This window comes from Nelumbo lutea, chromosome 7, assembly GCF_056320005.1.
Source record: "Nelumbo lutea isolate HS-2025 chromosome 7, American lotus-T2T, whole genome shotgun sequence".
Taxonomy (NCBI): domain Eukaryota; kingdom Viridiplantae; phylum Streptophyta; class Magnoliopsida; order Proteales; family Nelumbonaceae; genus Nelumbo; species Nelumbo lutea.
The window spans coordinates 251,496-279,388 of record NC_142690.1 but is presented as its reverse complement, the minus strand read 5'-3'; the positions used below and the strand labels follow the sequence as shown (position 1 = coordinate 279,388).

At 40.2% G+C, this 27,893-nt stretch overlaps 1 protein-coding gene and 1 pseudogene across 2 annotated transcripts; one reads left to right on the top strand and one right to left on the bottom strand.

Annotated features, from left to right (window-relative positions):
• The first annotated feature begins 97 nt into the window (after window positions 1-97).
• EULS3 (hydroxyproline-rich glycoprotein family protein) lies at window positions 98-27,849 on the top strand. Of its 2 annotated transcripts, XM_088954618.1 has the most exons (4): window positions 98-807; window positions 1,068-1,190; window positions 26,707-26,935; window positions 27,511-27,849. In XM_088954618.1, coding segments are annotated over exons 1-4 (984 nt in total). In that variant the 5' UTR covers window positions 98-177; the 3' UTR covers window positions 27,513-27,849. The 2 variants fall into 2 exon arrangements, with proteins under 2 accessions (XP_088810744.1, XP_088810745.1); XM_088954619.1 differs by lacking the exons at window positions 26,707-26,935; window positions 27,511-27,849 and adding an exon at window positions 11,345-12,209 and having other exon boundaries at window positions 118-807.
• LOC148844455 (large ribosomal subunit protein uL5 pseudogene) lies at window positions 15,671-16,474 on the bottom strand (annotated as a pseudogene).
• Window positions 27,850-27,893: the final 44 nt, after the last annotated feature.

Here is a 27,893-nt window from a genome sequence, read left to right as displayed (position 1 = left end):
AATCTTTTAAATTCTCTCGTACACCGCACGGGTCCCCGCTGATAGCGGCTGGCCACCCTCGTAAACTCCGTTACGATTGGACTAAGAACTCTGAGGTGGGCTGAACAGTCATTCTCCCTTTAATATTTGGTTCATCGTCTTGAAGGCGCGATTAACGCGGATTCGCGGTGAACTGAAATGGAATTCCCGTTTGACCATCCCAGGCAATATGGGGATACAGAAGAACAGTACCCACCACCAAACTACAGGCCAGAGCTAGCATCTGAATCTGGTCTCAGCTACGATGCCTATCCACAAGACCGTCCAACCTACCAACAATGCCCGCCACCACGTTCCCATCATTTCGAACCCCAACTTGAATATCCGTCCGTCCGACACATTTCTCACCACTCCAGCCAAGGCTTGCATCCATCCTACTCATCTGAGTTTCAGCCCCAGCCACACTTCCCTTTAGTCCAGCACTTTTCCCACCAAGTAATCCAACCAGACCCACCTGGGTACTCTTCAGTCCAGCATGTTTCTCACCAAGGTTTTGATCCATTCCCATCTGGACACCCTTCGGTTCAGCATGTCTCGCACCAGGTGAGCCAAGGGTTGGATCCGGACACTCCTGAAGTTCACCATGAAACTCATCACCATTATCGTCCTCACCTACCTTCGTTCGTCCATCATCACAACCAAGAGGGTTCTGGGCTGACGAATAAACGAACTGTTCGCATATACACCAAGGCTGAGATTGGGTACTCGCTCACCATTCGAGATGGGAAAGCTATACTTGCGCGATCTAATGAGAATGACGAATTTCAGGCATGATTTCCGACGATTCATATCTGAACCTTGTGGTTGGACTTTGTGCTTTTTTGTGTTTCTAGTTTTTTTCCTGGGTGTTTCTGGTTTGGTTCTATTTCGGTTTTTCTTTCAGTTCAATTGATGAATCCAAACTATTTCTATTTGGGTGTTGTGCTATTTTCTTCATTTTTCCTTATTTAATCTGCTTTTGATTGATATTATCTGGTTATTTCTGTTTTATCTTTGCTTTTACAATTGGGTTTTTTATATTGTTCTAGCACTGGTACAAAGACGAGAAATACAGCACAAGGGTAAAGGATGAAGAGGGATTTCCCAGTTTTGCTCTGGTGAATAAAGCCACTGGTCAGGCCATAAAACATTCAATTGGAGCCACCCATCCAGTGAGTTCCATCTACTAAGCTGAATTACAACGTAATTATCTAAATTTTAAGAATTCTTGAATTCTGCACGAAGTAACGGTGGGTTTTATGTTTCCTTCCCTTTGCATATAAAATATTATTTGTAGAGTACTCTATAAAAATGTTTATAGTTCCTTCTCAATTGTTTTCTTCTCCTTTCATTTTCTCTTATTTCTGTAATTTGAGCTTCCATCTATGTTGCAGTGAAAATTGCGTTTCTGATAAGTTTCCTTTGATAGGAATGCTCATTATTCTTATGGTTGTGTGTGTTTGTACATCCTACTTTCCCCCCTAAATGCTGCTCGATATATGGTTTACCTTGAAAAAGGTTTTGTGTCTGTTATGTTTCTTGATATTTCTACTTTAGGATCATTGATTCCCATGTTTCTAATGACTTTATTGTTCCTACTCTCTTTTTGGTGCTATAAAAAGTCATCACAATTATCATATTTTATCTATTTTTTTACACATTAGCCTTTTCTTGTCTCTTATCTTTACTTTGCTTCCTTTCTACTGTTCATTTGTCATTTATCTTTGGATTAATGCTTGAAGAGTGTTGGTCATTTACAAGTTTTTCCATAAGAGCAGCTTAGAATAAAACACAAATGTCTAGTAGGAGATCTAAGTTCAAAAAGTTAACTGATCCTAAATCGTTAGGTGGGGGCATACAAGTACCTAGTTAGGTTTGACATTGAACTACTAGTGTTAGACAATGAATATATACATCGCTCCAATGTCTTGGTTGAGCACCATGAATCCCAAAGTCACACGACTCATGGATTCAGATCTCGAGACAGCCGGTCCCAGAGAGTTCGCATCGTTTGTGTCCTAGGGACAGAATTTTTTCTGTCCCATCCAATTAAAATTGAAAACACCACCCTCTCCCTCTTTCATATCAAACTGATGGAACCTAACGACAATCTCCAATGCTTCGGTAAATCACAGTTAAGCATATCTCGCATGAATCAAGACAGGGATTGAGAGAATTTGTGTCTAAAATCGCAAGCATTGGTCATCTTTGGCATAGAAACCTTGTCCGGTTAAAGGGATGGTGTCGTAGATTCATAGACAAGGAGATGTTCTCCTCGTGTATGACTTCATGTCAAATGGGAGCCTAGATAAGTTCCTTTTTGACCAAACCAAGTTGATTCTGAGCTGGGAATGGAGATGCAAGATCATCAAAGGCGTGACATCGGGTCTATTGTACTTGCACGGAGAATGGGAGCATGTAGTGATTCACAGAGACATTAAAGTGAGCAACGTGTTGTTGGACGGTGAACTAAATGGTAGACTGGTGATTTCGGACTCGCTAGGTTGTACGAGCATGGGCTGAACCAAAGTACCACCCGGGTGGTGTGCACGTTGGGGGTGTCTGGCGCTGGAGCTAATGCATACGGGGAAGATTACTATGAGCTCGGATGTGTTTGCTTTCGGTGCTTTGCATTGTTGTTAAGGCGACGCCTAGGCGGGCACCTAGGCGACGCCTAGGCGGGCACCTAGGCGACAAGGCACCCTTTGAGGCTCGCCTCGCCTTGCCTAATCGCCTAGCACTTTTCTACTTCTTACTATAAAATAGTTTTTTATTCATTCTTTTTTGAGATTATAATTATAAAATAGACATTATTAAACTAAAATGATCATTTTGTGTGTTTATATACTTATTTCTTTTTATTATTTTCTTATTTATTAGGGTTTAATCAACACAAACATTGCTAAATGCCGTATTGAACCCTCAAAAGACTTGAAAATCTGAACCAATAATTAAGGAAGAACTAAAAATTTTATCTAATCAGCACATTTTCCTCTTCCATATATTCTTCTTCTTCTACTACTACTACCAATACCTTTTATTTTCTTCCTTTCCTATAAGAAAAATAACCTATATTTTTTTTTTATTTTATTTTCATTCTTCCTTTTCTTCTCATGAATATGTTGATTTTCTATACTTTAATATGAAATTTATACTTTTTTTATGAAAATCATGAATAACTATTAAAGAAATATGGTTATGGTACCTAGGGAACTACCCTAGGATCTATGCTTTTAACATAAAAAATTCATCGCCTAAGCAACAAGGCTCCCCCCAATTGCCTCGCCTCGCCTTGGTGCCTTGAAAACTATGGTGCTTTGTTTGTTGAGGTGACTTACGAGTGGAGATCCATTGAGCCAAAAGTGTTGCCAGAAGAGTTAATATTGGTGGATTGGGTATGGGACAGATGGACAGAAGGGGGCATCTTGGATGATGTGGTAGAGACCCAAGGTTGAATGGGGTTTATAACAAAGTTGAGGTTGTGATGGTGCTCAAGTTAGGGTTGATGTGCTCTAGTAGTGATCCTGTGTCACGTCCGACAATGAGATAGGTGGTAAGGTATTTGGAAGGAGAGGTGAGGTTGTCAGAAGCGGTTAACGTGCTGGGGGAGTACAAATCGAGCAAGAACGAAGATGGGTTTGATGATTTTGTACATTCCTACCCATCTTTGTTTGAGAAGGTGAGTTCCCATTCTTTCATGGGAACCATAGACATTAAGGTTGAAATTCCTCCTTCGGCATCACCCTCTCTCTTCTTTCTAACAGAGGTGATTCTGACAGAGAATGACGATGAGAAACCAGGTGAAAAAGTAGTTTCCTCTCTGATTTTGATTGGGGTGTTTTCTATACAGTCATGTTTTCTTTTTGGTTGTAAACTATTAACTTAATCAGCTTGCAGAAGCAAAATGCATCTCGTCACATAACTTGACAACGAAAAGTGAAACTCTTGAGTTAAGGCCCGCTTTGGGAAATCAGAATTAGTCCCTGGAACATAAATTCTTGTGGAAGTCAGTGGAGATTCGGGTTGTGGGGGCAGTTTGATGCTGTGTAGGGACAATGGGGAGGGAGGAGAAGAGAAGAGAGAGGGAATGAGAAAAGAGAAAGAAGCGGATTAATTGGATTTCATAATTTTTTTGGAGGCCAGACTACCATTAGGTCTAGACTCTGTCAGTTTGAAATGAAAGAGGGAGAGGGTGACACATTCGATTTTAATTGGACGGGATGGAAAATTATGCCCCTAGGGGACTGATGATGCAAACTCGGTCTCGGAAACAAGAATGCATTTGCCTGCCATTCGAGATAACCCCTCCTTGACCTCATTGTCACGGAGCTTGTGAGGACCAAAACCTTGGACTCGTTGGCCCTTAGCTTTGCCTATCTGCCTCTCCCCCAGCTTCACCTCTCTCTTGGATTCACCAAGATCGTGTTGCGACTCACTCCACAAGAAGCAACGTGTAACATGTGGTAGACCCCCACTCCAAGATTGTGCCACGTGGCGAGAGCAGGAGAGTGGTGTTAGGGAAAGCCAATGCAGGTCAGCGGTCCCCCACTTTATGCGTGCCTCATTGAAGCAACCTGGAATTTGCTGCCCCAACCAACTGGGAGTAATTGGGGATTGTCCCTAAAGCTGTGCATGTCTGCATTGGAAAACTTTTTTCTATAAATATGGAATTTTGTCTCCTGCTAGGACATAACCTTTTGAGCAAACTCTTGCCCTTGAGTCTTCTCTTCCTTCTCCTCCCTGATGCCCTTGCCCACACAAAGACTCTCGGCATCCAGACCCCTGATTTTCAGAGCTTACAGATTGTTTCATGCCTATTGGCTTACATTCAAATTACACAAGAAACATTAAATCTAAAGCTAAAGGAAGTCTAAGGAACTGAATATACAAAAATTAGTCATTGAAGGGGACTTAAAGCTGGTCTTAAGGTTGGTTACAAGAAGGTAGTGGACTTAGGAAATATGCTAATGAGAGGGAGATTAAGTGGCTAACTAGAGGACTGAAAATCAAGTTTCAGTGGGTCAAGAGAACAGCAAATGCATTTGCTAATGCTTTGGCAAAGCAGGGGGTGGGAAGGGATCAAATGTTTTGGGCTGTTCTGTAACTTTTTCTTTTTTGTTATCTCTCTTTGGAGCGCTGTAACTAAATTCTTTTAATCTAATCAATTCCAGTTATTGATAAAAAAGGGAGAGTGTTCCCCACCACAATCTGAGTAGCGAGTTTAAAATGGCTTCGCTAATAGCCTTTCTCAGGAGGACTTGCACTAAGTGAACAGCTCCCCCACCCTTAGGCTGTGTTTGGTTTTAAGGAAAAAGTAGGGAAAGGAAGAGAAATATAAGGAAACCTTTACAAACGTTGTATAGATTTCCCTATGTTTCCTTACATTTCCCTACCTTTTCCTTCAAACTAAACATAGCCTTAACGACTCTTGCCTTACTAAACAAGAAATTAGGACCAAAGCGAAATAAGACACTAGCGCTTTGGGCAAGAAGGGCATGATGAAGGGCATCAGCATCCTTGGGCAAGTGACTTCATTAGAGCATTGCCCCCAGATGCCGTTCACCCAAATATGGAATACAACAATACAACCATGCCGTCTACAGTCACTATAAACTCGCTCCATGTAGTAATGAAGGTATGCGGGCTTGACGACCACTACATTGCGAGGGTATTCATAAATCCTAACTTGTTGCTCTTCGACAAGGCCAAAAGAATAGTAAATTTCCATAGGCCTAACTCATGTAGTTATAGAGCAAACATAGGGTTGTGAAGCATGAAATCGGCTCATTTCCTAAATGGCTCACATCTGGACTTGAGCGTCTTCCACTAGAACTTTGTCACCTTGCACTCTTTCTGTAAGCTTTGAAACATGTTCAGAGAGTCCAAAGGATTAACAACCAAGGCAGGATCAAGATCAGAATGCTCATTTAACACTGTTGTAACCTCTTCCTAATCCAGAGACTTCATCTTCTGATGGAAGTCATTGGTAATAACATCAAAGGTCACAACCTTTTCCATTCTTATAGTAAAACAGCTGTAGACAAGACCAAGGAGATGAGCGAAGCCAAAGCCTAGGAAACTTGATCTCCAAGAAACACTAACAACAATAAAAACAACAGATTTAGCAAATTTGAACACCATACAGTGTTTAAATATCACCATCACAAAAAGGCACAATCATTATTCTCGTAAACTAGCACTTAATTACCTAAACATGCCATGTATTGACCCTATGGGCTCCTTGGCTACAAAGCTTATATGATTGACGTTTCAGTTACCTACTATGTTATGTAACTAGGATTCAATTTTTTCAAGAGTACTACCAAAAGCGGAGTGCCCTACCGATACATTCGTAGGCAGTGTTTAGGAAACCGGACCGGACTAGTTGAACCACGACCTAGGACCATGGTTGGTTCAGTCACACCCAAATAACCGTATATGCTAAAAACCCAGTGAAAACCGGCCGACCAATTGGTTTAACCGGAAAACTGGTGAACCAGTCCCGGTTTTGTAAAACCACCCACTCCTTAAATAATTGAAATTTTAAAATGTGTTTAATTTCCCGGTGCGGAGGCCTCTTGGAAGTGCTGGACACTTCAAATCTTATCGCGGCTGAATTGGGTTTGAGAGGGATTAAAGTGGAAGAAATTCCAAGAACAATGAAGGTGGAAACAGGCGGATTTCAGAATGTGGTTTGGTTGCTTTCGTCAGTGGAGGAGAGATTGTGGAGAAGCATGTGGGAGGTAGAAGACGATGATGTGGCAAGGGTCTAAGAATCAAAGAAGGTTGGTTGTTCTGGCAAAATAAAGGAAAATGAATAGTTGTCCAATTCGAAAATTGGAAAACATGGCATTAATGTAAACTTTAAATCCGAGCCCTCAATTAATTCACGTGTGGCTTCCAAATGGTTATTTGTGGAGGTGACAGCTGGATCGGTCAATAAAGCCCCCTTTAATGCTAAGCCCGCGCCTGTAGAGAGACCGTTAGGCGAACCGAGCGAACTACTGCGCAGTTCGACCCAAAGGGTGGCAAACGTCAGCAGGGGTCTATCATCGTCTTTCTCGACCCCCGTTGTGTGTCCCCCTGCCACGGTTTTGACACAAAGAAGCAGGGCCACTTCTAAAGCTCCAGGGATCGCCGGAAAAGCAGGCTGAGACACTTGGGTGTGGAAACCGGTGCCGACGAACAACTCTACATCCCCTAATAAGCCAAGTCCGAAATTTAATAGGCACGAGCGCGATGAATCTGAAGAGGAAAGCTATTGGGAAGATCTAATGCAAGAGAAGGCATATCATCGAAGTTAGAAGATAGCATCGGAAGTGTCAACACTGGTAAGATGCGCATCTTGTGGGAAGACGAAACGATGGGAACAGAGCTGCTATTCGAAGACCCCACTAACTACGCTAGCTTGGTTCCAAGAGAAGAATCGGGAGATTGTCCAGCGCCAGTCTTAGTGGTGAACCCAATGTCAGTCTGGAGGGGAGAGGAAGAAATCCAATGGGAGACACATCGTCAAGATAATAATAATGGAGTTTTGGATCTTGGCACTAACCCAAACAAAGAAGCACAGGATGAACAAAAAACTGAAGTTAAATCAGACTTGCCTGCCAAGGATTCCGAATTAGAGGGTATTGATAAAGGGAAGGATTCAGACTTGTTGGCACAGGGAGTCCCTAACCCCGTTTCTCTGTTTTCACCTTTTCAATCTGTGAGTCCTGGTATACACCACTCTAAACTATGTTTATCGAACTGCGCAGGTACAACCAATGCCAATCCTCCCTTGAATACTCTAATGGACTATGCCACAGGTCAAGATTCTGAGAACCTTCCGGACAATAGCTTAGAACAAGAGAGAGCTAGAATATGGTCCGAAGAGGGGAGCCTGAAAAGAAAAAGAGGGGAACAATAGGCAGCCATTGATAAGGGGTCTTAAGTAGGTTGAAATGAAGATAGTCAACTGGAATGTAAGAGGCCTTGGAAGTGCCAAAAAGGGGAGGATAATCAGGAACATCTTAGAAAAGAAAGACCAGATCTGATTCTGATTCAAGAAACCAAACTATCAGAGCTGAATAAAAGGTGGATAAGAAGCATTTGGGAGCCAGGGGTCTAAGCTAGTCATATGCCCCATCATGGGGAGCCTTAGGAGGGATTTTGACCATTTGGAGAAATGAGGAAATGGAATGTGTGGAGGAATTGATTGGTAGATACTCAGTCTCCTTAAAAATTAGAAGATCCTCAGATGGGTGTGAATGGATGGTAACAAACGTATATAGTCCTAACTCCTATAGAGATAGGAAGGCCTTTTGGGAGGAGTTAAGTGCTATTAGAGGAATTTGGCAGGGACCATGGTGTGTGGGAGGTGACTTCAATGCTATCATATTTTCGGGAGAAACAAACAAGCCGAACCAAGGAATCACTACCAGCATGAGGAAGTTTAATAATTTGATCAATTGCCTTGAATTGAGTGAACCTCCAATGTTAAGGGTGGACTATACATGGTCAAATTTTCAATCCCCCCAACCTGTTCCAAACTGGATAGATTTCTCATCACTCCCGACTGGGAAGAATTGTGGGGCTAAATAGTAGTAAAAGGGCTACCTAGGGTTACCTCAAATCATTGCCCCATCTTCATTGAGAAGGAAATTCCAGGGGGAGGCCCGACTCCATTCAGATTCGAAAACATGTGGTTTGAGGATCACTTATTTAAAACCAGATTGAAGGATTGGTGGCAGGAACTCAGACCTTTGGGGAGTATGAAAATGTTATGCTTTGCATGGAAATTAAAGAGGATAAAAAGGAAAATAAAAGAGTGGAACAAAGAGCATTTTGGGAGGGTAAAGGAAATTAAAGAAAATATAGTAAGGAAGATTGAGGAGCTAGACAAGAAAGAGGCAATAAGAAGGTTATCAGAAGAAGAGAGAGAGAGGATCGATGGAAAATCAAGCAAGAATTGGAAGAGATTTTAAGGAAGGAGGAAATATGTTGGAGACAAAAGTCAAGATGTCAATGGATTGTTGAAGGAGATGGTAATACTAAGTTTTTCCATGCAATTGCAAATGGAAGGAGAAAGAAAATTTTAATTTTTACTGTGGAGGAGGGGGGTCAGGAAGTTAGAGAGAGTCAAGAGATCACAAGAATCTTTGTCAATCATTTTAAGGAAATCTTCACAAGCTCAAGCAGGGTGACAACAGGGCTACCAGAAATGGAAGGGGATAGGCTCTCACAAGAGCAGTCTCAGGTGTTGGAGAGGAACTTCACTTTGGAAGAAATTAAGAATGCAATTTTTTTCCATGGAAAGATCAAAAGCCCCAGGTCAGATGGATTTTCAATGGCCTTTTATCAAGAATGTTGGGACTGGTTGAAAACTGATATTCTAGAAGTGTTCAATGAATTCTTTCACAAAGGAGAGGTGCCTCGAGGGGTGAATGCCACATTTATCACTTTCATCCCAAAGAGGAGGGAGGCCAAAACCTCTAAAGATTATAAGCCAATTAGTCTTGTTGGGAGTGTATATAAAATTATTACAAAGGTTCTTTCAGAGAGGATAAAAAAAGTACTACCATCGATCATTTCACCATTCCAAGGTGCTTTTGTGGAAGGTAGGCAGATTGTGGATCAAATTTTAGTAGCCAATGAGTGTGTTGCAAAAAAAAGAAAGGGTAGAGGAAAAGGGTTGGTGTGTAAGGTGGACCTAGAGAAAGCATATGATATGGTTAATTGGGAAGTGCTACTTCAAATTTTAGAAAGGTTGGGTTTTGGAACCAAATGGAGATCTTGGATTAGAGGATGTTTAAGTTCGGTTCATTATTCAATTTTTATTGATGGAGTAGCAAAGGATTTCTTTCCGGGTGAGAGAGGAATTAGGCAAGGAGACCCCTTATCCCCTTTTCTTTTCACTTTAGTGGCTGAGGTGTTAAGCAGAATGGTGGCGAAAGCTGATTCCCAAGGTTTGTTTAGAGGGTGGAGATTAGGTAGAAATCAAGTGGTTGTTACTCACCTTCAATTTGCAGATGACACAATTTTCTTTTGTGAGGGAGGTAATGAGGAAGGAGTGGTTTACCTAAAGTTGCTATTGGAAAACTTTATGGGGGTGATAGGTTTAAGGATAAATTGGACCAAAACAGGCATTGTAGGGATCAATTTAGAGGAAGGGGAACTTAATAGATTTGCAAAGATTTTGGGGTGTGAGATTAGAAGTTGGCCAATTAGCTACTTGGGGTTACCTTTAGGTGGGAACCCTAGGTCAGAAGGTTTTTGGAAGCCAGTCATTGAAAGATTTGCTAGGAAGCTAGCCCTATGGAGAAGGAATTATATCTCTTTAGGTGGAAGGATAACATTGATTAGAGCCACTTTGGCAAACCTCCCTATTTACTTCCTCTCAACCTTTAGAATACCCTGTAGAGTAGCAAGGAGGTTAGAAAAATACATGAGGGATTTCCTTTGGGACCCAGGGGAGGAGAGGAAGACTCACCTGATTAATTGGGATCAAGTTAGAAAGCCCAAGGATAAAGGGGGTTTGGGAATAGGAAATATTTCACTTAGGAATTCAGCTCTGTTAGGAAAATGGTTGTGGAGATTCCCGTTTGAGAGAGACAGGTTGTGGCACAAAGTCATTGTGAGTATTCATGGTGTGGTTGGAAATGGTTGGGATGCAAAAGTTGCCTCTCATATTTCCTCATATTCTCCTTGGAAAGCAATTTATGAAATTTACCCAACACTCCTTAATTCTATTCGATTTGATGTAGGCCGGGGTAATAAAGTTCGTTTCTGGGAAGACCTTTGGGTGGGAGATAGTCCACTTAAAGATCTCTTCCCTGACCTATACACTGTCAAACTTCAAAGGGGAAACATTAAACATTTTGGGTGATCTTGGACCAAATGGGGTTAATTGGAATATGGGATTTAGAAGGGGCCTCAGGGAAAATGAGTGTGCCTCTTTAGTTCAATTGCCGGATCTATTAGGACAAGTTCATTTGGACCCATCCCTGGAAGATTCCAGAATATGGAAAGGTTCCTCAGATGGTCTCTTCTCTTGTTTCTCCTTTTTTAGTGTTCTTGCCACACTTAATAACCCGGATGGGGACTTCCCTATAAAAGAAATTTGGAGTAAGCCTATCCCCCCAAAAATTCAAGCCTTTTGTTGGGAAATTTTCCTTGGCAAGGTTAATACTTGTGATATGCTGCAGAGAAGAAGGCCTTTTGCTTGCCTTTCTCCTCACATGTGCTCCCTTTGTAAGGAAAGTGGTGAGACCTTGACACATCTATTATTATCTTGTTCCTTTGTGCATCACATTTGGGAATTATTTTGCTTTCTCTTTGGTTGCAGGTGGGTTTCCCCGCAAGATATGGCGGGACTTTTCAACCAAGATTTTTTGAGGCAACCAAAGAAAAGAGGGAAGGTTATGTGGAAAGCTACAAAGGCAGCCATTTGTTGGGTGATTTGGGAAGAAAGGAATAACAGAATATTCTTGGACAAGAGTAGAACAATTGAGGAGGTAATCGACACAATTAAAGTTAAAGTAGCTCATTGGGTAAGATCTTTGCATATCTTTCAAGAATTCTTAGTCATGGACATTATAAGATCTTGGACAGAAGTAGCACAATCTTCAAGAGTGAAAGAGAGAGTAAGGATGGAATGGAAACCTCCATATGGTAACAGAATCAAACCAAATTTAGATGGACGCTCTTTTGGAAATCCGGGACTGTCAGGTATTGAGGAAGTAATCAGAAATTCTGATAAGAGAATATTAGCATTATTCTCTGAACCTATTGGCATGGGCAACTCTCTAAAAGCTGAGTTAATGGCAATGCTACAAGGACTGAAGATAGCTAAGCAACTAGGAATGGAGCATATTGAAGTTGAAAGGGACTCCAAGGTGATAATCTCTTGGGTTAAAAACAATAAAACTACTCCGTGGACTTTCAAACAAGTGATAAGGGAAGTGGAAAAGGTCGCAAGGGAGGTAGAGGCTGAATTCAAATGGGTTAGAAAGAGTGCAAATGGGCTAGCTGATTATCTTGCTAAACAAGGGGCTTTGAGGCAACAAATGTTTTGGGCTGCAATGTAAAGAGGGACAGAAATATGTAATAGTATGGGAGTTCGAATCCCATACACAAAGTTGTAAAATTTTAAATCTAGTATCAAATAAAATTTTTCTTTGCTGATAAAAAAAAGTGTTTAATAGGACTTGAACCCATGACTTCTTATTTTCATACATTGCTTAATTATCATTAGTCCACCTTTTTACTTGTTTTAATTAATGATTCTTTTATTCTGATTAATGAGTGCAATTTTATTAATCAAAGAAAGAGTGTACAGTCAGCCTAAGAGGAGGCACAAGGTGTTACCTCCCCTTGGAACTTAACAATATGCAAATAAACACATACTAGACTGAATTACAATTATAAGGTAGCCCAAAACAGGTCTCCCCTTGATACCCCTTGTTTAGCCAGAGAACCAGCCATTGCATTTGCCGATTTGCTAACCCACCGAAACCTAACTGTCATATTTCTTGCCAATTAATTAACTTTCTTTGAAAGATCCTTGCAACCCCAAAGGGCTATTTCTAGATTTGTCAGCCAGCCCACGACCACCTCGGAGTCCCCCTCAACTATCAAGCTTTCCACTCCAAGTTTACTAGAAAGCTATATACCTTGTACCACTACTAGTATCTTTGCCCTTATAGAATAACCAACACCCACTGGTCCTGAAAATAAAGGTAGGATGTTGCTGTCTTTATCTCTCAGAATCCCTTATATGCCCAAGGGCCCTGCATTGCCTTGACAGCTTTCGTCAAAATTCAATTTTACCATTCCTTCCGGTGGGAGTTTACAATCTGCCTGTAGTCTGTTCTTTGTGGTGGCTGTGGATGCCATTGCTGCCTAATTTCTCCTTAAATTGTCAAAGGAGTAATCCACCAATAAGTCTGAGGATACACTCCTTTACTTAAGCAAGGCTTCTTTCCTTTTTCTTGAAAAATTCTAGCATTTCTCTCCTCCCATAAAGTCCCCAAGCTAGCTGCTCTGATACACTTCAACATTCGCTTCCCTCTCTTTGTCAATCTCCGAAAGGCAAAGGGAGTAAACATCAACTTTACTTCAAAGGGCAAGTTCCACTTGTACCCAAATAATGATAAAACCCAATTCCAAATATTGGCAGCAAAAGAGCAAGATATTAGCAAATGGTGACAATCATCACTCTTCACTTTACACATAAAGCACCAATTTGGGGACAAGCACATAGAAGGTTTCTTCTTTTGCAAGTTTTCCACAACGTTGATCTTACCATAAAAGGCTTCCTAACAAAATATAGCTATTTTAGGAGGTATTGGCCTTGGCCAGATTTCTTAATAGGGAATACTAGAGAGAAGGGGGTAGAACAAAGGGAATTAAAGAAAGAAACACAAGTGAAAGAGATAACTGGGGTTAGAGAGCAAATCCTTTTATCAGGTCTAGGGGGGTCCAATCATACAGAGTGTAGATGCAACAAGAGCTCTGAAACACAAGCAAATTCATCATCCCTTAAGCCTATTCAAAACCCAAAATCCCAATTTAAAGCCAAAGGGAGAACCGGGGGGGAGGAACCTTGAGATAGGTTTCCTTTTAAAGAGGGAGATAGAATAGAGGGAAGGGAAATGGTCTTTTAGGGGTTGAGTGCCGACCCAAATATCTTTCCGAAGCAAGCAACATACCCTACAAACATGAGGAATTTTGGGAGAACGCTAGAAATTGCCTTCTAGGGTATTGTGAGCAAAGCCCTTTGAGATACCCCAGCCCAACCTGATTCAGAACAGCCATGGATGCTTTTAGGGGTTGAGTGCCCACCCAAATATCTTCCAAAAAAAGAATTGAGTTTCCGAAGCAAGCATCATACCTTACAACCATGAGGAATTTGGGGAGAACGCTAGAAATTGCCTTCCAGGGTGTTGTGAGCAAAGCCCTTTGTGATACCCCAGCTTCCCAACCTGATTCAGAATAACCATGGATGCTTTTCAACACTTCATGTCATAACCTCTCTCTCTCTCTCTCTCTCTCTCTCTCCAGGGGCCACCTCCAAAGCCACTAGGGGTGAGAAAAGGGTTTATTTGGTTAAAACAGAACCAAATAAACCAAAATTTGAAATGGAAAATGAACCAAAACTGAAATATTGAAAAAACGAAATAACCGAAACTGAAATTTTTGGTTATTTCAGTTAACCAAATTTCAACACTATATATATTATAGATATTATATGTGTAATATGTATTATACAATGTATATAGTAAATTATATATTTCAATATATAATATAATGCAATATAATATATATTGTACATATTATATAGATAATAAAGTTTGGTTAATTCGGTTTTTTCGGTTAATTGAATTTCCAAACTTGAAAGCTGAAACGAAAATTTTGTAAAACTGAAAAACCGAAAAAACCAAAAAAATCGAAACCAAAATTTTTGGTTCAGTTTTTTAGTTTTAACCTAATAATGCTCACCCCTAAAAGCCACTAACCTAAAGAGCTTCGTTCTTACTACATTCCTTAACCCTAACCCCCCTTCTTTTTTTCTTCAACTTACCACTTCTCACCTAATCAAGTGATCTTTTTTCTTTTCCCCAAGCTCCCATAAGAAAACCCTCATCAATTTTTCCAACCTCTTAGCCTCCTGTTTAGGAATTCTAGAAGCTGACAAGAAGTAGATTGGCAAGTTGGCTAGTGTTGCCTTAATCAAAGTTACTCTACCCCCCAAGGATATATAGTTTCTCTTCTAGGCTGCCAATCTTTTTTCAAAATTTTCCACCACAGGGTTCCAAAACCTACTTTCCTTTGGATTAGCAGCACCTAGGGGAAGTCCTAAGTAGGATAAAGGCCATTGAGACCAAGTGCATTCTAAATAGGCTGCTTTAGACTCCATCCCCATTGCACAGCTCTTCTCAAAATTATTTTCAAATTTGAGGCCCTCTCAAAGAGAATTATTAAATCCTTCAGATTTCTCACCTCCGTCAAAGCACAACCCTCACAAAAGATTATAGGGTCTGACTATGATATGGAAAACTATATCATATCTAAAACCTCTACTACTGCCATGTATACAACAGTTACCGGAATTATTTAAGTAACCGGTAATTATTTTTTTATATGTTATTTAAAATTTAAAACTCTTTAATCTATCCGTTAACCGAATCCTCCCTTACCCATTCTTATCTCTTTCCAGTTCCCTCTTTTGGTCGAATTTCTCCCTCTTGAAATCGTAAATCCACAATGCCTTCAATCAACATCCAAGAGGTTATTCATCTCCCTCACTCTCTATCACAGGTATATTCTTCTTTCTTTCTTTCTTTCTTCTTCTTCTTCTTCTTCTTCTTCTTCTTCTTCTTCTTCTTCTTCTTCTTCTTCTATAAAATTCAGAAAGAGAACCGATACCTACATATGAACAAAAGCAAGTGAAAGATATCCTAAGAAAAATAAAAATGGAGAACCAAACAGAGAAAAAGGCTTACGAATCACATATGTATCTAGGATCACGTAATGAAACACCTACAAAACTACTAGTGCTGATCATATTGTCTGAGCCAATATGACCCAATCCAATATAAATCCTGATCAAACCTTGCCTATGAAGCTGGTCTACAAACCTTGTTTATACGAGTGGGTCTACAAACCTTGCCTAAGAAGCTGGTCAGATTGGATCATATAATGGTCTACAAACTCACATAAAACAGAACGAATATTCCTGGTCTACAAACCTTGCCAAAACTTAAATGGGATCCAGATTAATGGGGATCTCCCTAAGAAGCTGCTATTGTCTGAGCCTTGTTAAGGATCACTCCTTCATATTTCACTTGGAACCACTTCATAGCATCCTTCTTTGTGACCCTGTGTTGGATCCCAACACGAGATTTGCATCTACGACGGTGAGCAACGTGATATCCTGATCGTTCGAGAATGACATAAAAGTCCATACCATAAATACCGGTTGAAGGATCATACTTGATACACAAATCGATATGCTCCTGAATACCAAAACCGAAGCATCCAGTATCACTAAAGTTCCTCCCCTGAACAACTTGTATTCCTTGACCTTCAACCCACTCTCCAGAAGTTGCATCGCCTTCTCACCCCTGACTGTGACGTAGCATGCAATCTTCTCATTACGTCTTATACCAAAAGACCAAACGGTGTACCTAGCCTTTGAGAAAACAGGGGTCTGCCCACTCAGTTGCTCCAACACCTTCGCGGCTTTGATGAGACAATCTCCACTTTCACCGATGGAGATGTTGAAGACTAATTTTTGAACTTTGATCTCTTGTATTGGGCTCGAGAGCTTCTTCTTTGAAGCCATTGCTCTCCACAACTAAGGTTACAGAGGCAACCGAGTAGGTTGATCGTTTATGGAGGGAAGCGGTGGGATAGAAGAAACCCTCGCCATATTCAAACTTACACCTGATTAGCTCTCAGGTGAGTAGGGGGACGGTGACATTTAACAGCGAATACGCTAACTTCTTTCTTATTTTTAAATAATTTTTTTTTTTATGAAATGTGACTTTAATTGTTTTTTTTAAACCGGTTACCTATGACAACCGTATTCACAAAACAGAAAGTCCAATGTTGATTGGTCCATCTCATCCAATATGATATGGAAAAGATTCTTAATGACCCAACCCTATCCGCTTCTACTAAGAGTTGTTAAAAGCATTAGCAACAAGAGTGAATAAGAAAGGTGATAGGGAATCATCTTGTCTTAGGCTCCTAATAGCTGGGAAAAAGTCATTAACAACCATTTATCCATTTGCACCATCTATCCCCGAGCCCACACTTAGCACGAGTAACAAAAAACCCCAATGCATTAGATCATAGGCCTTTTCAAGATCTAGTTTACAAACGAAGCCTTGATTACTTGATCTCATCTCCTCCATAGATTCACTTGCTATTAGAATCTGATTAACTATTTGTCTCCCCTGAACAAAGACACCTTGTGCTTGACTGATAAGGCAAGGAAGCACCTTTTTAATCCTTAGAGATAAAACCTTAGCCAAAATCCTCTACACACTAGTCACCAAACAAATAGGTCTGAAATTCTTTGGATGCTTAGCCTCTTTTTTCTTGGGAATCAAGGCTAGAAAGGTAGCATTGACTCCGCGACTTATCATTGAATTATCCTCAAATTATTAGAAAACCTTAATCTTTGACTATATTCCAACAATCTTGAAAGAAGGCCATAGTAAACCCATCCGGCCCTGGTGCTTTAGATTTGTCCATAGAGAAAGCAGCTTGCCTAATTTCCTTCTCCTCAAAGTTCCTCTCCAACCAGCCTTTACTCTCTTCCGGAAGTCTTTGCCAAGTCACACCTTCCAGTTCCACTCTAGTTCTTAGGGACCTCCTTAGAACGGATTTGAAGTGCTCAACAAAGCAGTTGGCTATCCCCTCTTGGGAATCAAAGACTAGCCCATCCACATCCAATTTGGATGCCAGTTTTTCCTTCTCCTTCCATTGGCTAGTTCATGAAAAAATTTGGTTTTCCCATCTCTTTGTTGAAAGTTTATGATTATTTGGAATTCCTTCGCATCCAACTCCTCTATTTGGGTCATCAAAGAAGATTTCAATTATTCTATTCTCCCAAATTGGTCCATGTTCCATTCCTTAAAATGTGATCTCAATCTTTTCAAGTTTTTGTGAAATCTTACTCATTTCCACTTTACCCCACTTAATTCTACCCTCCACCATTCCTCAACCTTCTTCACAAAGTCTGAGTGAATCAGCCACATGTTTTCAAACCTAAAGGATCGGGGTCCTTGCCTAAAAAGGCTCCTATCTTAAGCCAATGGGATAATGTTCAAAAGTGATTCTAGGTAGAGCTCTAGTTATCAAATCTGCCCAATTGTTTTCCCAGCTTTTCATTGAATAGGAACCTATCTAGCTTGGAATAGGTTGGTATTTCCTGGAAGTTGGACCAAGTATAGAGAGCTTGCAATAGAGGGAGTTCCTTCAACTCATGGCTATTGATGAAATCATTGATGTAAAATGAATTACATGAAACCCCCCCCCAAAAAAACACCACAGACCATCCCATATGATGGCCCTTGAGTCCCATATAGCTCTTCCCAAAATTCATTCCTGTCTCTATAATTGCTTGGTCCATACTCATTAGTTAGTGCCCGAGTGAATCCACTCTCCACCACCCTAAAGTTTAACGACACTGAGAAATTACTTATTAGCTCCTCCATTACCTCTATAGAAGGTGGCAATGCCCCCCAAAGCCCCCCAAGAAAGGTGCAGAAACCCAACTTAGTCCTCTAGATTTCCAAATACTTCTTGTCCATCTTCTATCAATTTCAGCTAATTTGGTCTCTGTAACATCACAATATCCAGCCTTTCCCTTCTAAGAAGGTCCTTAATTAGCCTTCTTTTCCTAGAACTCCCCAGCCCCCTCACATTCTAGTTGACAATCTTCATAGAGACTAAAGTTTTGGCATCCCAGGCCCCTACTTGGAGGCTTTCCTTCTCTCCCCTCTTCCACTAAATTCCAGATCACCTTCTATGCCTGAGATCAACCTCTCCACCTCTGATCTTTTCTTCTTCCTTCGGTTGTTAATAGTTCTGGATTTGCCTGAGACAACTTTTGTTGTGTTTGGCCTCTCCAAATTTCCTAGATTTTCCTCCATGGATTCCTCTATATGCCTATACTTCTCGAGGAGAGCACAAATCTGCCCCCAAATCTTCTCTAATTCCTCATTCCGCAACTTTTCTGAGGTTGATTCATCTCCATCCTTTTTGCAGCCCTTCATCCCAGACTTTACTAAACTTTTTTGATGTTCAGCCTTTTCTACCGAGTCCTCTTTTTTCTTGTGCTCCTCCAAATACGCACAAATCTGATCCCAGATCTTTTCTAACCCCTCTTCCTGGATTCACCTCCATCCTTTTTGCAGCCCTTCATCCCAGACTTTACTAAACTTTCTTGATGTTCAGCCTTTTCTACCAAGTCCTCTTTTTTCTTGTACTCCTCCAAATACACACAAATCTGATTCCAGATCTTTTCTAACCCCTCTTCCTGGAGTTTCCTTTTCCACAACTCTTCCTCTTGTCCTTTACCCTCCCTGTCACCATTTGGATTCTCTCCATCCATGGCCACTCCTTCAAGTTGAGTTGCTAGGGTACCTGTACTAAGCACAAAACCCACATCAATACCAAAAAACGAATTGACAAAATTACCTGAAAGGTTAGGGGAACTGGGCGATGACGCTGAAAAGCCAACTAGAAGGGGCGAAGCCAAGGTCAATCCTTCCATGTGAAGTAACTGTGGGTTCCCACTGGATTCTACCAAAACCGTATTATCCATGGAATCAGAATCTGCCTTCAAGAGTTGTCCCCTGACTGATGACTCTATGATCAGTGACAAAGATGCATCCTGTCCCTCTAATCCTCTATCATTGTCAGGAACTGGGAGCAAAATTGGGATCCGGTGTCCCTTGTCTCTCCTCTGTAAAAACTGCCTTGTTCTCCACTTCTTTAGGTAGAGAAAATTTTGAAAGGGCTTCTTCTGGGCGATTTCTCAGTCCCACGTCGGTGTGGAAGCTTTCATCCTCACTAGGTGGTTTAGATTTGGAAAGTTCTACACTTTCGATGCTTGAGGTATCTTCAAAGTCTGAGTCCGAGCTACTTTCTTCCTCTGTTGCGCAGCGCTCAATAGGGTCCTTTTCATTCTGATTCACCATCTCTGGAACGTTGGAACACCTTGCCTCCACTGCCAAGTGCCAGCGGGTGTTTCTTAAACCTTGGGTTGCGTTGTTCCAGGGAATAGGCCTTTTTTCCTTTGCTTGGAACCCAAACCCAGTTTGGTTTCACCGCTCTGTTGTGGCTGAAACATTTACCAGCAATCGGTGACGAACTGGTCTTTTTCAAAGGGGACAATGATAGACCAGTTTTTGCATCCATCATCTCCGCCCTTCCTTGGTCACATGCTCTTTTAAAGAGAGGCGTGGGTTTTTAGAACTTGGGTTCACCCCTTTTAACATCGCTGGCCCAGACTTATCTAAAGGCCTGCTAATTTGATTTGGGCCTGGGCCCAATCCCCCAAACTTTTTAATGATCGCATGATCAATTAAGTTGTCACGTGATGGACCTCAGTTCGGTGGACCAGATTGAACCTACTCAAGTGTCTGATTTGAACCTTGAAATCTAACCGACCCTTGCTCATTTCCTTTTGAATTTTGAACCTCTTGCACATTCCTGTCTTCATTTAACTCTCCTGTCTCTGCCTGAACATTCTGCCAGCCCCTCTGCCTACTCTGCCCTGAAATCTTTCCCAGGTGTTGAGGTTAATCTCTTTTCTCTCTTCTTTCTTGGTTTCCTCAGTTGATTTAGCCTCTTTTATAGTAACATTTCTGCCTTGCAACCCATGTAACCAGGCCTGTTCTGTCTCTTTATCTTCCTCCTTTCATCCCTCCTTCCACAGCTGAGCTTCAATAGAAATAGCCAACCAAACAGGGTATGATAAACCATCTGATACTACCTCTATCTTTCTTGGAATGTCACTGGGTTTAACTCCACTTAGATTCAATGCAACTGAATGAAGATCATAAGCAAAGACTCCATCTAGTCTGGCATCGCAGATTATAGCTATTGACTGTAACAACTCCTTCCAGAGATTGAATGGCAACCCAAGCAGCCAGACTGTAACATTATCCTCAATCTCAAAACTTTTGGTATTAGAAAGAGGACACCATTTCAAGACTGTAAAAGCACCAGCCTCTGAACGAAGATTTAAAGCCAAGATCTCTATTTCAACTTCAGCCAGATCAATCAGAGACTTAAAGTTTCATAAGGTGTAATCACAATTGGTTTTGTCAGTTTCAGTTCTTTGGGTATCACCTGTGCAATCCCCCTCAATTTTTTGGTGGGCTTGATGTTTCCACCACAAATTTCTTCTTCCGTTCTTTCTTTCCTCCTGTTGCTATCAATTTAGAGTTTCTTCTTCCTTTTTCTGCAATTACCAATTTCTTTTCATTGGATTCTTCCTCTCTATTTCATTTACCCACTTCCTTTTCCTTTCCTACATCTTTTGTTTGTTTTGTTTTCGGCTATTGTGCAATCACTCAGTAGCTCAGCCACTACCCTCCATCCTTGACCTCTTTTACCTTCTGGGAAGCAAGCTAACTGCTTTTTTCCTCCAAAAAATTCCTGTAGAGTTATGTAGCAATTTTTTGCATTCTTTTTGCACTCCAACTTGTATCTCTTCCTTCCATCTAAGTTAAAATCCATAAAGTTCACTTTTTTACCTTTAGAGCTTGCTCCCAATACAAACTTCTGCATCCATTCAATCACTTCAGCACCTTCCGGCACTACCGTAGCTTTCTTTGCCTTCCTGATCTTCAAACTCTGCAACCTTTGATCCTTATCTCTTCAAATATGAAATCTGTTGCTTCAATCTTCAAAGCTTTCCTTCATCTTGCAGCTTCCACGAACCTTTGAGGTCCAAGAGTTGAGTCACTCTTGGACATGTATCAGATTCTGACACCCATATCCATGTATTGTCCATGAAACACTGCTTTATAAAATATTAATGACTCTTTATTGTACATATTACTTTATTATGCACATATTTTAAAGAAAGTGTAAATTTAAGATGCTTGAACCATAGTTATTTCCTTTAAAAATTAAGGAACTTGCCATCTATCCACTTAAAGGTTGTAAAATATATTATATATAGGATTTCGGTGACCCGTAATACACACACACACTCATATGTGCTGTGTCATCTTTGTTTGACCACTGGTTTGACCCCAATTGAACCTATGACCTGTGAACCCTCCCTTTTCTGGTTCTATGCCCGGTCCGGTTCTCTGAACATTGCTTATAGGTCAAGTTACCCCCGCCTTCATAACCTGACCTCGCAGCCTCTCACCCCCATCCCCAGCACTACGACTTGGTCCCACATCTCCTAATGTCACAAAAATCAACCCCTACATCTCATGTACACATCTCAGAACAGCTTCACAAGCCCAAGCCCCACCAACAGGTCATTCCCTAGGGGCTAATCATTTCTGAAAATACTTCAGAATTTTGGGGCTAATCCTTTTTGAAAATCCTTCAGAAATTTTTAGGGGCTAATTCTTTCTGAAAAATCCTTCAGAATTTCAAGGGATAATCCCCCAAAAAAAATTCTTCAGATTTTTTGGAGCTAATAGTTGAGAGCCTCGGACCAATCACTTAACGTAACTTAGCCAAGAACCTTGAACTAAACACCTAACCTAATTTCTGCTCAACCAACAGAAGTCTCTGTCTTAGAGTAGGGGGCTAATGTAAGATAACGAATATATACATTGTTGCGGTGTCTTGATGAGCACCATGAATCCCAAGCTCACACGCATAGAGACTCACAGATCAGGATCCTAGGACTTGCAAATGAAGCCGATCCTAGAAACAAGAATGTGTTCTCCCACCATCTGAGATCGCCCATACCCAACCTTGCTGTCATGGAACTTGCGAAGCCTGAAACCTTGGACTTGATGGCCCTCAACTTTGCTTGTCCACCTCTTCCTCAGCTTTTTCTTTCTTTTGGCTTTGTCAAGATCGTTTTGAGAGCGGAAGAGTGGTGTCAAGAAAAACCTTGACCCCAGGATTGTACCACGTGGCAAGAGTGGGAGAGTGGTGTTAAGGAAGACTGTCACAGGCCAATACCTGGTCCTCCACTCCATGCATGTCCTCACCGAAGCAACCTAGGATCTGCTGTTCTAGCTAATTGGGAATAGTCGAGGAATATCCCTAAAGCTATGCATGTTTGCATGGCCAGCTTTTTGCTATAAATACAGGATTTGGTCTTCTGCTAGGGCATAACCTTTTGAACAGATTATTGCCCTTGATTCCTCTCTTCTGCCCTTCCTCTTTTCCTCCTCCACCCTAAGGTCCTTGCCCACACAGAGACCCTCCGCATCTAGAACCCCAACTTTTAGAGCTTACAGACTGTTTCTCACCTACTGGCTTACAACTAGTATGTTGTTTAGTTGGTATGGAAGAAAGTTATCGTCTCTTTTGTTCTATTGCAGTGTTCACACAAAATTATGTTTCTTTTAGTTATCTCCTAATTCATCTCATCAGTATCTTGAGAATAATTTTAATTTGAAACATAAAATTAATTTCAAGAGTCTTATTAGAGATGCTCTAGAAATTTGAAAAGTTAAAGATGCAATCATGTCATTATTTGTAGCTTTTGTTTTTTTTTTTCAGTTTTAGTAGATTAATTATGCATTCAGAATTTCAGAAGTTGAGTCCTTTTTTTGATTAGTATGATTTCTGTATTAATAAGAGGGAATGGCATCCTCAAAAAGCATGTACAAGGAATCACTGTCCATACATGATAGAAAGGGATATATAGTGAAACCCTTTACTCAAAAAACAGAATTGCCATAGGGTAAAAGACTTAAACATACCCTGAGTTTTTTTAATGGACTTAAATGTACCTTGTAGGGTGATCTCACTGGACTTAAACATACCCTCCAATAAAACATTAAAACTGCTAACATGTGATGCCATGTGACCCATTTAAAATTTTTAACACCCCATATTGTCCTTCTTTAACATTGTTTTTCTATCAAGAAAAAGATAATGGGTCTGTAGGGAATAAAAAATGGCTTTGATTGATGAGAATATGCTACTAAAAACATGAAAAGACGCTACTTATTGGATGGAACAGAGGTGAAATGAGGTTAACATGACGGTGATGAATCAGCCCGACTAGTAATGTCGTTTTATATAAACTTCAACTGGGATTGCAAACATAAGAGGCGAAAATTTTCTGCGTTCCTTCAGAAGCTTCATACCAACTAGATTATGTTGGAGATGCTAAGTCAGTTTGCAGGAGCCAGTTCGAATTGTTGGTTGAAGGGGGTTAGTTGCTAACTGAGGTGGTAAGGAGGCACGAGGATGAGTAACACAGGAGAGTGGTTGGACTGGTGCAATTTTAAAATGTTTTGAAAACTGTGATTGTATTGTAAATCATAGAGAAAGTTGAATCGAATTGAATCGTGAATTGTATCGTAAAACGTAAGATTATTTCTATTGTTTACAAACTTGTCAAAAATTAAACATATAGATATATTAAGAGGCCAAATATATATCGGAAAGTGACTTTGCTCTATTTTTAATTTATATATGCCATATATGTACCTAAAACAATAGAATTCACCACTTGTACAATAGAAGCTTAAGATTATATAATCAAGTTTGACTTGAAAGTCAAACAAATCCACATACAATAGCTCTTTAACCTACATATGATGGAAAATAAACTCAATTTCTAGTCTTAAATAACATAAATAAATCATTTTCTAGTAAGGACTTAAAAAAAGTCTCCCTTGGAAAAACTAAATATAAACAAGCAAATATTAAAGTAATGAACTAATTCTTAATTGAATTAATCTGAATGGTAGTGAATCGTAGAAATCATAAGATTTGTGAATCAAATCATAGTATTCAAACAAAAATCATAAAGATTTTTGTAGAAAAGGATTCAGACATAGGATTCAAATTGAAATCCTTGGGATTCATGATTCAAATTGTAAATCGTATTGTATACTTTAAGGTTTTGACAACGCCAATTCAATTGGTGTGTAGTGAACTGTAGAAGAAAGAGAAGAAAAAAGAATGGAAAAGGAAAACAATGGAGAAGAGGAGTGAATTGCTGACTTTTCTAACAAAGTGTTAATAATGGTGATTAACAAAGGGCAGAATTAAGTGCTGCAGTTCTCTATTTTGAATGAAAAAGAAAAAAAAAAAAGACAAAAAAAAACACATTACCCAGCTCCAATGTAGACTATGGAACTCAAAAACAAAACATCCTAGAAATAACTGAAATCATGAGTAGAGGAAATAGAATGTTGGAAATAAAAAGAAAACAGGTAAAGCGTAATGTAAGAAAACGTATTTTACCTATTAACACTTGGTACCTGTGTCAACTTGAACTTCAATGATGTTTTGAATGAACAGTGGAGTTGGATACTGGATGGTTTAGGAGAATAGCTTAGCTGTCTCAAACAACTCTTAGTCATGATATCAGCAGCTAGAAGCTGCAAGCATCCTGCAGGAAGAAAAAAAAAGGCAGAACCAGAGAGAGACAGTGAGCTCTGTGGCCCGCGATTCAGATCTCTCTCCCTCTCTCCCTCTCTCTCTCTTACTGTACTAATGTGGATAAGCAGTGGAGTTGGATACCAAAGGGCTTGGTTTCTAGGAGAATAGCTTGGCTGTCTGAACTAACTCTCAATCATAATATCAGCAGCTAGAAGCTGCAAGTGTTCTGCAGGAAGAAAAAAGGTAGAACCAGAGAGAGATGTTGAACCCTGGGACCTGTGTTTCAGATCTGTTTATGTGTGTGTACTAACGTAAATGAGCAGTGGGGTTTGGATACTGAAGGGCTTGGTTTCTAGGAGAATAGCTTAGCTGTATCAAAGAACTCTAAGTCATAACATCAGCAGCTAGAAGCTGCAAGCGTCCTGCAGGATGAAAAGAGGCAGAACCAGAGAGAGACATTGAGCCCTGGGACCTGCGTTTTGGATCTTAGTCATAGTTTCAGCGGTGGAGCTAGATACCAAAGGGCTTGGTTTCTAGGAGAAAGCTTAACTGTCTCAAACAACTCTCAGTCATAATATCAGCAGCTAGAAGCTGCAAGCATCCTGTATGAAGAAAAAAGAGGCAGGACCAGAGAGAGACTTTAAGCCCTGGGACCTGCGTTTCAGATCTCTCTCTCTCTCACTGTACTAATGTGGTAACCAAAGCTCTCTTGTAGGGGTGGCGGTAGGTTTTGCAGGGGGTGGGGTATAGGGAAGAAGATGGCACTGTTTAACAAAGGGCAAAAGCATCATCTTGTTAAATTCACCTATCATAATGTCAGGAAGGTATATTTAAATCTATTTATAAACCTCAGGGTATGTCCAAGTCAATTAGGAGAACCTCAGCGTATGCTTTAAGTCTTTTACCCTTAAAAATATTCCCCTCCCAATGAGAACAAAAACGATTTTAAGTTAAAATTTTGCATGTGCTTGTAACATCTGATCTGGCCCACCCTCAATAGAATGCTCAGCTCTGCCCAAGATGGATTCCCTAGAGTTTGCCTCAGGTAAAGGGAGATCCAAGGCCTTATTTTGATTCTATAAATATAGCCACTGTAATTGAAGTCTAAGAATTGATTTAATGACGAAGGCACGTGCTAATAGTACTGCGATATTCTTTTTTTCTCACTGTCTATCTCTTTATCCCAAAAGGTGCCATCTTTCTTATTTATCATAAAAAGGGTGCTATCTTTCTTCTCATTTTCTTCTCTATCTCAGATCTTAATCCCCCCGCCCCTAATTTATCTCCTTAGTTTCCCTTCTTTGTCCATCATATTTATCCTAGCAAGAATGTCAATTTTATACTCCCAATATCAAATTCAAATGCTGAAATTTTTGTTTTTTAATTGAAATAATAACCAGATAAATTTGGCCACATAGCAGATCATGTTCTAAAAGTTGACTGCATGAACAATAGTTTGTCAGGTCAAGAAGTGAACACATGGCACCTTCTTGGAGGGTGGGGAGCTGAGCTCAGCCAATACTAATTAAATTTAATTTCTTGTGGTAAAAATATTCTTAAAACAGAAGTGGACCTAGTTCCTCATCTATCTTATTTCAATACTAATTAAATTTAATGCCTTGTGTATAAAAACTCTTCCAGGTTCAGCTAGTACCTTACAATCCAGATGTTCTCGATCAGTCAATCCTGTGGACAGAGAGCAAAGACTTGGGTGATGGTTTCAGGTGCATAAGAATGGTAAATAACATTCGCTTGAATTTGGATGCATTTCATGGAGATAAGAACCATGGAGGAGTTCATGATGGTACTATTGCCGTGCTTTGGGAGTGGAAGAAAGGAGATAACCAACGATGGAAGATTGCTCCCTACTGTAAGCCCTTAAATATCTCGTTTTAAAATGGTCTACTGTATATCTGGCCCTCCTTAGATCCTGTATTGGCGGGAGCCTCTTGGCTGCCCATTGGTATTCTGTTAAAATGATGTCTAAGGCCTTGTTTGTTTTTCAGGAACCTACTTTCCTAAGTAAGTGCAATTACCAATGTTCTTTTTTGTTTAATTTATCCGGGTAAATCTATCTTGTGGGTGCATTTTTTACCATTTTATTTTTTCTCATTTACCCTCTACTTGGGAAACTTAATTTACCAAGTCTGAAAAGGGTATCATTTACTGGGGTAAATACATGGGAAAATCAATTTTGCCATGAGTCTCATATGTTTCTGAAATAAGAACGTGGGTAAGTTATAGCAACCACAATCCTATTGACCAATTTTCCCCTCTTCAAAATCCCAAAAATGAACTGGGCCAAAGAAAAGTTACAATTTCCCTATGGCCCATGAAAAATCGTGTCTTTCTATTTCGTTCATATTATGATGCGCAGTATCAAACTGTTCATAATACCTGACTTTATTTTGTTTATTTCTGGCTGTTTTACTCAACTGGTTGCAGGATTCACTTGTTTGGTAGCCTTCCCTGTATATAGAAGGTTGTCTTGGGAGGAAAAGATATTCCTACGTGAAACTTCTGAGTTTATGTACCTAAACTAGAGTGTGGATGGAGTTTGCAATGCTTGTGGGACCTTGGTCTTTTACTAATGTGCGTTCGTCTCATTGTTAATGAATATATGGTTTTGGGAATTGCAATGCGGTTTTTTTATAAATTGTTTCCTATAAATTGTTCGGGCTACTTATTATGTTATAAGCTGCTCATTTTGGGTATGAATATGCGAGCCTCGTTGAAAATTATTTACTTGCAATACTATTAAAAAAAAGATTATTTATTTGCAAATAAGGGTGTTCATAGTCCCGTTTGGTTCGGCTTTAGCTTGGAGA

Bases quoted from the DNA above. Each gene is read 5' to 3' on its own strand.
- EULS3 (XM_088954618.1), top strand. From the start codon at position 178: ATGGAATTCCCGTTTGACCATCCCAGGCAATATGGGGATACAGAAGAA. The intron at 808-1,067 runs GCATGATTTCCG...ATATTGTTCTAG, and splicing joins ATGAGAATGACGAATTTCAG to CACTGGTACAAAGACGAGAA. The intron at 1,191-26,706 runs GTGAGTTCCATC...AAACTCTTCCAG, and splicing joins CAATTGGAGCCACCCATCCA to GTTCAGCTAGTACCTTACAA.